The sequence below is a fragment of the Balaenoptera borealis genome (assembly GCF_965194805.1).
Source record: "Balaenoptera borealis genome assembly, chromosome: 7".
Lineage (NCBI taxonomy): Eukaryota > Metazoa > Chordata > Mammalia > Artiodactyla > Balaenopteridae > Balaenoptera > Balaenoptera borealis.
This window is the reverse complement of record NC_138864.1, coordinates 108825734-108834462: the sequence shown is the minus strand read 5'-3', so window position 1 is coordinate 108834462 and position 8729 is coordinate 108825734. Positions and strand designations below refer to the sequence as shown.

The following is an 8729-nucleotide window of genomic DNA, read 5'->3' as shown; positions in this document are numbered from 1 at the left end:
TTCGCACTCATGGGCATCTCTCCAATTCTACAGTGAACCAATACACACAAACCTTTCCCTCGACCTTATGTGTTCCCTCCTTCCTTTCACACCCACACTCAATGCCTCTCTCTCCTCATCTCCATAGACTCCCCCAAGTTATTGCACGTCATTAAAATCACTCTGGGTGAAATTCCCAGTGACCCTCTCATTGCCAGATTCAATCAGTAGATTTCAGTTTTCGCAGCAGGTGACACCAGACCGCCTTCTTCTTACTAAAACCCTCCCTCTGTTTCCATGGCGCCCTTCTCTCTTGGTTACCTCCTAGGCAGCTCCTCAGTCCCCGTCTCCACTTCCTCAGCGCCTTCCGTGAATGTTGAAAGGCTCTGCCTCCAGCCTCTTCTCACTGCCCAGCATCTCAGGCTAATCATCCTCTGCCATGGCTCCAACCCCGGCCTGCACATGGATGGCTCTCCAATCTCTATTTCCTGTCCTGACCTCAGATCTGAGCTTCAGTGTCGCAGATACAACTTCTAGACCTGGCCCCGGAGTGCCCCATGGGTCTTCAGAGTCAACACGTTCAAAGTGGGATTCATCATTTTCTACTTCCAAACTTTCTTCTATGTTCTCCATCTCAGTTAGTGACATTCAACCTTGGCACTCAGATAATCCACGCGGTAACCCAAGTGGGAAGCCTAGACTCCTAGACTCCTTCCATGGCTCCATGCCCTCAACACACCACACACGCCACATGACACACCACGTCCACATCCAGTGTGTCACTAAGTCCTATCCATTCTGACCCCCAAATACCTCCTGTATCAGGCCCTGTAACTGAACGCACAATAGCCAATAAATTGAGGGGCAAGCTTCGCAGAGAAGAAAGATGCTTTATTCAGAAAAGCCGGCAATCTGGGGAGAAAGTGGACTTGTATCTAGAGACCAACTCCAAAGATTCTGTTCAGCCATGACAATTTTTAAAGGGGAAACAATCTCAGTTAATCATTAAGGCAGGAGGTCAGATTCTCCGTCATCTTTCCATTACATGCAGGCCTGCTGATTTCTCCCCATCTTCCTTGGGACTCTGTCTTGCTCACGTGATCCGTCTGCAATTGGAAGTTCTCTTGCCCTCGTGGTCCACCTGCAAATTTACTAAGGGGAAGCTGGGGGTAGAGAGTCAGTCATTCTTTTTTTTTTTTTTTTAGTCATTCTTTAACTACTTAATTCTTCATTCTTATTCCTTCTAATCCAGGAAAGGAATCAACAGGTTAGGTAAGGCCTTGTGTATGTTTAGAAAAGCAGAAATCAGGAACTTAGTTAAATGTTGCCTAACGATCTCATCTTTATGGTTAAGGTCTAACGAAAATAGGGATGAACAAACAAAAAACAGGCAAAGGAGCTGCTTACAGCCCCTCCTCTTTTTTCCCACCGCCATTGTCTGAGCTCAGGCCCTTCAGGGACAGGAGCCTTAGCCTCCCAAAGCACTGTGCTCACCTCCAGTCTCGCATCTGACCCCCGAGCCTTCAGTCCACTGCAGCTAGAATGATCTTGCTCACTGGAAAGCTGGTCTTGTCTCCTCCAGCTTATGACCCTTTGGGGATTCTCCACTGTCTAAGGATCTCACCCCATCCGCCTCTCCGGCCTCATCTTCCATCCCTGCCTGCAAACCCTGCACTCTACTTAGGGCAAAACACCTGCCTACAGTTCTCAGGTCCCCTCTTCACTTTCACATGTTGCTCCACCTGCCCAGAGTGCTGTTGCTTTTGTTCTTCCCCTGGTGAAGTCCTACTCCTTCTCCGAGACCCTGTTTCCTCCTCAGGAGCCAGCCCTGACCTCCCCAGGTGAAGCTGAGCCTGCCCTGCTCTCTGCCTCCCCGTGCCTGCTCATGACACTTGTTACAGCCTCTACGGCACCTCAGTTATGTTTGTGTACAGGTGTGGCTTCTCCCCTGAGAGGGTGGAAGCTGTATCATCCGCGTCTGCATTCTCAGCACCGTGTACAGGGCCTGGCATTCTATGCTGTCAGAGTAGATGCTGTTGAATAATAATAGGTAAGTGTATGACTTTGGGGAGAGGTGCCCAATTTGAACCTCAGCTGATATTCATAGAATCACAAAGCTTGGCAGTCAGAGATAAAGCCCAGCCTTGGAGATAAAATTCAACCACTTCTTTATCTATTCAGCCTTTGGGTATTGAGCACCTTCTTGGGGGCGGGCACCACTGTACTGGGCACTGAGATTCCAAGATGAAAGAAATGCCATCCTGGGCCCCCAAGGAACTCAGAGGTCAGAGATTAGAAAGCCAAAGTATGAGCATCCTTGGCACCTTATGAACAGTGATGTGGCCCCAGGATGGATACGTGGGCTTTTATTTTTTATTGGGGGATGTGGTGCTTGGAGGCTCTGTCCCACCCCTAGATGTAGATGTTGTGGATGGAGATTAAAGTTATTAAGGATGCGGATCAGGAGGACTTTATCACACCTGCATTTAAGGATGAGTCAGCAACATCACCAGATTGCAGGTGAGGCCAAGTATCATGACTGCTCGCTTTGACTGACAGCGACCAGGGGAAAAACCATGGATTTTTAAACCTGTGCCATAGATTCCTGTGTAATACCTACCAGTTGGCATTCATGTTTGCATTCAGTATCTACATCTGTATCTGTATCTATATGATGTGACGTGCTGTTCCGGGTGGTCTGAGGAAGTAGGTGAATGAGAGAGACCCCACATTAAGAAGTTGAAAGCATCTGTCAATGTCATAAAAGACAGAGACTGAGGAACTGTCATCAACTGTAGAAGAAATTGGACAGGAAAACTAGATGCAATGTGGATCCTGGATGACTTCCTGGGCCAGAAAAAGTACGTGAGAAAAAAAGGTTACAAAATTTGATTGAGGTCTTAAATTAGTAAATAGTATTGAATTGATGTTAATTTTTAAAATTTTGGTCATTGTGCCATGTTTTCTTCAGATGCTAACCTTAAAGGAAGCCATGTAAAGGGTATACAGGAACTCTCGTAGTCTTGCAACTCTCTGTAAATCTAAAATTATTTCAAAATAATATGTTAATAAATATAATTGTCTAAAGCAAAAAAAAGTTGAAAGTCTCCTAGGGGAGCTAATGCATGCATACATATAAACAAAGTGTAATAAATCTCAGAAGGATTATGGACTAGCATCTACAAAGTGCTATGAGTTTTGACTATAAACTCAGGTGTTCTGGGCCAGTGAACTAGCTAGTGGGAGTGCTGTGTTAAAGGGGGTCCAGGGCACAGGCCAGGTACCTGGGGCAGTTCTGCTCACTGACCACAGGTGATCTCTCAGCCTGTCCAGCCTCATTCCTGAAAGCTCCATTTGCAGCAGGTGGGAGGATGATGGGGTGCTGCTGGCTACGGGGGAGGGTCCAGGGCATCTCTGATTCTGCTAAGTCTTCAGCTACAAAGAGCTGCCCCTTTCCTACGCTTGGATGTCTGCCCTCATTTTAATTTTGCACAATCTGGTAATGGGACCAACCCCAAATCATGTGAATTTGAAGTATACACTCTCCCTTTGCAAAGTTAACACGATCATTTCTAGATTTTTGGAGCCGTTGATTGAGTGCAAAACACTTGAAATCAGAGAGCACACAATACAAAAACTTTTAAATCCCAATGTTTAAAGCGTATTGCTTGGTTTCAGAAAGAGAAACAAGCCCTCTTGTTGGCACGGATATTTAGAACAGTACCAAAAAGTATAAAAGATAGTCACACACACACACATCCCACAGTATTTATAGGGAACACACTGTCTTTCCCATATGCGGCACGGAAAACGGGGCCAGAATGATCCTGCAGAAACTTCCTGATGAAAACAGGCAAGTCAGCCATTCCCAAGCCTGAGCCTGCCGCCGCGGAACCCCAGCCAGGGCACCAGCGCTTCCTTCGCTGCTCCAAAGATGCTGTGCCTTTCCGGCAGCGCCAGCGTGTAGCCCACTTAAGGGGCTCAAGGAGTCCACGGCCTCTGACACGGAGCTGAGTCCTGGGGACACCCCTTCTTTCTCCCACCCCTCGACCCATCTGGCAGAAAGACTCCAAATTATCAACGCAGGAGTCACGTGAGCCAAACCTGGCGCCCCCCGCCCAAGAGTTAATCCCCCCTCCCCCTTCTGGGTCTGCTTCCCTTTCCCCGGCGCCACCCGTGCGCCTCCTCCGCAGGGGGTTCCAGGATCTGCATCCTCCCAGCAGCTTTTGAAAAACAAAACAAAACGAAAAACAGAGGGGTACTTCTTTGTTCTTTCACCGGGTTTCCTCGGTTTACGGAATTCAATTCCCACCTCCATCTCAGGTCGGCAAATTTCTCCTTCCAGTACTGGGAGCGCCGGCCGCTTCATTCCCGGACACTTTCTATGTTCCTGGTCCTGTGCTAAGCGCTCGTCCTGCATTTTATCTTAGTTAAGTCTCATAGCAACCCTCTGAGGTAGGTGTTGTTATCCCTATTGTACAGACGGAAAGAGCTGAGGTACATGGAGTCACTTGCCCAGAGTTTTACAACTAATAGATGAGCACAGCTAGGTTTTGAGCTCAAGTCGGTTTTGATCCCGAAGCCCTAAATCTTTATGGCTGTTCTTGATAGAGAGTCAGAACAACAGCTAATACTTACTGAGCAATTACTACACGCCAGGCACTGCGCCAAGTGTCTCCAAACTTGATACTTTCAGAAGCAGGCCTGACAGTTACCAGTTATGTGATCTCTAGCAAGTTTCTTAAACCTCTTTTTCAGTCAGTTCCCTGCCTGCAAAATGAAGCCGAAAACATGGCTGTTGCGGAGAGTAAATGAATTAATATATGCAAAGCACTTAGAACACAAAGTGGCACATATTAATCCCTCAAAAATTTGTCTTGTCTTTTTTTTGTTAACTACCACCTCCATTCACAGGTGAGGTCGGTTCAGAGAGGTTAAGCCACTAATTAGTCCAGATTGCCGGGTGCAGACCCTACGGCGCAGACCTGCTCAGAAGGCCCGCCCGCAGGTGAGTTGCACCTGGCAAGTGGGAGACGTGCTTCTCAGGCTTTGCAGCAAAACGCGCTGCAGCTGGGAGGCCTGGAGTGCTCCTTAGCGAACACACAGCCCTGGGGGCCTCCTAGCTCCGGATCTGGGCGAAGAGGACCCCGGCAGTGAGGGGGGGTCCCGCCAGACCCCCTCAGAAGCACCGCGGGCGACACCTGCGCTCCCGGGCGGGCGGCCCCGCGGGCAGGGGGCAGTCCGGCGCCTGGAGCCCCCCGGCTACCCCTCCTCCCGGCGCTCACGCTCACACCCCCGCCCGCGCGGGGGCCGCCCGCCGGGAGCCCGGAGCCCGCCGCCCGCCGCGCTCCCCCGCCCGCCGCGCGCCAGGGCGGAGTTTCCTCCTCTGCTCATTGTTCTCCGCCCAGCACCGCCCCGCCCGGCCCCGCCGCCCCGCCCGCGCGGTCCTGGGGGAGGGGAGGGGGCGGGGGCCGGCGCGGACGGGACCGGAGTCGCAGCAGCCGCCGGCAGGGCCGCAGCCGCGCAGACGCCGCCCGCGACGCAGCCGCCCGCCGCTCCTCTGCCGCCTGGCTCCGCGCCTCGGCCCGGCTCTGCCGCAGCGGCCACGAGGAGGGGCCTGCGGAGCGCGACTCGAGAGTCTCGGGTCAGCGCCCGGCCGTCCGAGCCACCGCCAGGCCTCCCCGAGAGGCGCCCACGCTCCTGCCGCCCGGCCGCCCGGACCCTCCGCCAAGCCCTCAGCCACCTGCTCCGGGTCTGAGGCCAGGACACGATGCGCTCCGCGCTGGTGCTCTCGGCGTTTCTGCTGCTGCTGCCGCTGTCGCTCTCCCAGGATGGTGAGTGGTGGCTCGGGCTCCGCCGGGACCCGCGTCGTGCCCATGCGCCCCCGGCCGGGCCCGCCGCTGGGAAACCCGCCGCTCCTCGTGGCGGGACCGGGAGCAGCCCCTACGCGCACCACTGGCTGGGGCCACACGCGGAGCCCTGACCTTGCACCATCCAAGTCCCTTCCCACCCCGAGAACGCCGCAGGTGCCGGGCTCCGAGCGTGGGTCGTCCGGGGCTCCACTGGGGTGGAGTGGCCGTGGATTGTGTTGGGGCAAACAGGGGCGCGCGGGCGCTGATTGGGTTTGCGGTCCTAGAGCGGGGAATTAGGGCACCGCGAGGCTCCACGCTTCCTCTGGACCCCCAGGGTCTGATCGCTCTTTTTCTCCGTGTTTGTCCCCGAAGCAGGTGACAAGCCTCCAGTAACAGCCCTCGTGGCTATGTGTTTCGCGTTCGCAGAGAGGTTTTTCCAAGCATTGTGTGCCGGCTTAGCTCACCCGAGCCTGTGCTGGAGCGGGTGGAGAGGGGGAGGGAGTAAGGGGGTCATCCACAATCCCAGACTCACCTGAGTGGGGGCTCTGCCTCCATGTCACCAAAGGAACAGCTCCCTTCTCAGTGCCTGGCCAGGAAGGTGAGATTCCCTTCCAGCCCCTTTGTAGAAGCAAGAACTTCTCTCATGAAACAGGCTTGGGCTGTGCCTTAGAAACATCTCCCATATTTCTTTTAAAGGTGAAAGTCTGGGGGGACAGGTAGCGTCCCAAAGCGCCTAGGAACAGCTGGAGTCTCAGCCCCAGGAGAGAGATGCATTTCTTTCTTGCCCACCTGAGCAGGTGTCTGCAGGGAGAAAGAGTGATGTTTCCACTCTAGGGTCAGGAGGACTGTGGTGACAGCCCAGACAGGGAAGGGACCCTGCTCCTGGTAGGTGCTGCTGTTTGGGACTTAAGTCTTAGGGGAAGGATGGGGTGGGATGGCAGTACAGTCTCTTCTCTGCGTCACAGGGAACTTTGCTGATGGGAAGGGGCTGGCGCTCAGAGAGTGAGTAGGTTTGGGCATCCTCCGGTGGGCGGCCCTGTTACTTCACAGCCTGGTCTGAAAGGGATGGGCACAGCCAGTGGGTGAAGGGTGTGCACCCCTGGAGGAGGGGTCGCAGTGTGAGGAACGGTCGGGACAGCTCTGAGGATGGCAGCCACCGCGGATTTGCACAACCTGCAGGGCTGAGAAGATGCCTGATTGTGGCCGCTCTCCTCAGCCCTGCTCCCAGGAGGGCAGACTTCAATTTGGGCTCTGAGCACCATCCAGAAGGGAGGTGGACTGTGTCAGGAGGGATGCGCTATAGTTCCCAGTGCTTCTGAGATTCAAAAGGCTGAGCTTGGAGGAGAGGGTGGAGGTTGTGGGACAGGAGTCCTGCTGTTCTGTCCTAAGAGGAGAGACTCCGGAGCCACCCACGGGAAAAGCTCCAAGCCCATCTCCCTGCTGGCTTCAAGGTTGGGACTGTCTTCCCTGGCATCTGCGTACTGCCCCCACACCCCGTCTCTTCCGAAATCCCTCCTCAAGACTAGCATGGGGCATGGCGCATGGTAGGAGCTTGGTATGTAGTAAACAAATACAGTAAAGAAAAAAGGAACCATAACCCTGCTTCTGCCTCCACCAGCAAGTCACCTGAGCCCAGGTGCCCAGTTTCTAAAATGCTATTACAATATGCTGTGATAAAGGGAAGTGCTTTGAAGAGTGTAAACCGGCAAGGGAGTATTACTGTTATAATTATTTGCATATATTGTGGCCAGAAAAGGCTGAAGGGCACAGGCTCGGTGTTTAGTGGCTATGGTAGATTTCACACTTTGCTATAGGGACTCAGTAAGGACTGCTCCATCTCTGCCCTTCTGTAGGTTGCAGTCATCTGGGATGACGAACCCCCAAACTGCTGGAATCCTGTGATTTAGTTCTAAGCAAGGTTTATAGTGGAACAAAGGAATTACCCCCGACGGGGCCCTGGGAGCTTACTTTCTCATATAGGTGGATCACACAGCCTACAGCGTCAGCAGCGTTCAAACCAGGGCCAACAGCTCATTAGACCCCTTTTCAGTGCTTTTTGGTTTGATATACGTTTGGTCAAACCATATGGCAAGTCGCACCTCTGAACCTGTTTCCTTATCTGTAAGATAGAAAGGGCAGAGGGACCTCTAGTTTCACTGTTATAACATTTCTGGGCTTTTGCTCGAAAGGACAGGCTGACTGAGTACTCTGTCTTCTATGGGTCTGATTGAGTCATTTGATGGATGAATCCTAGGCAAGGGAAAGGCAGCTTGAGGTGGTGGAAAACACTCAAACTTTGGATCAGACAGACCTGCATGACTGTAGACCAGATAGTGAACCTCTCTGAGTCTGTAAAAAATGACAACAAATCTCCACCTTGCAGGCTGCTCTGAAAATGAGAGATAACATAGTAATGAGTTTGCCATTGTGCACAACTCATAGTCAGAGCTCAGAAAATCCTAGCTGTTATGATTAGTAAGCCATATGTGTTGAGCACTTGATCGGTTTAAGGTGCCCCCAGCATCAGGATTCTGCTAATGTTTGTGGGTGTCAATTAATTGCTAGGTAGTAATAGAAACTGAAGCTTAAGTGCCACACAATGGGGGAAAGGGAGGCAGGTGTGAGAAAGCGGTAAGATTTGGGAAGGGGCGATCTGGGCGAGGTGAGGTGGGGTCATACAGGGATTTTAAAATAAAAGGGTCAGTGTGGAGTAGGAGACCCTTCCTAGGGTGGCCGAGGCGGAATGAATTCCAGGGTGTAGCGAAGACAGAGATCATAAGCTGGGGGCGTGATGGGGGTTCTTCAGATGGGATCAGTGAGCTGCAGGGGGGCTTTGGGGAGGAGGTGAACTTTCAGAGCCCGGAAAGAACATTCTGTGGGATGGGGTTAGGGGATGGT

The 8729-nt window shown here is 52.6% G+C and overlaps 1 protein-coding gene and 1 long non-coding RNA gene across 2 annotated transcripts in view; one reads left to right on the top strand and one right to left on the bottom strand.

Moving 5' to 3' along the window:
• Positions 1-849: 849 nt before the first annotated feature.
• On the bottom strand, positions 850-8702 carry LOC309632107. The gene is made up of 2 exons (XR_014246735.1): positions 6364-8702; positions 850-1131 (listed from the first exon to the last, which is right to left on the bottom strand). It is a non-coding gene; the product is annotated as an uncharacterized lncRNA (long non-coding RNA).
• PODXL (podocalyxin like) overlaps positions 5483-8729 on the top strand; it is a 44165-nt gene continuing 40918 nt past the window's right edge. The window contains exon 1 of the mRNA XM_082399199.1: positions 5483-5813. Within this exon, the coding sequence (XP_082255325.1) occupies positions 5750-5813 (64 nt within the window). The 5' untranslated portion in view covers positions 5483-5749. The remainder of the gene's footprint in view (positions 5814-8729) is intronic.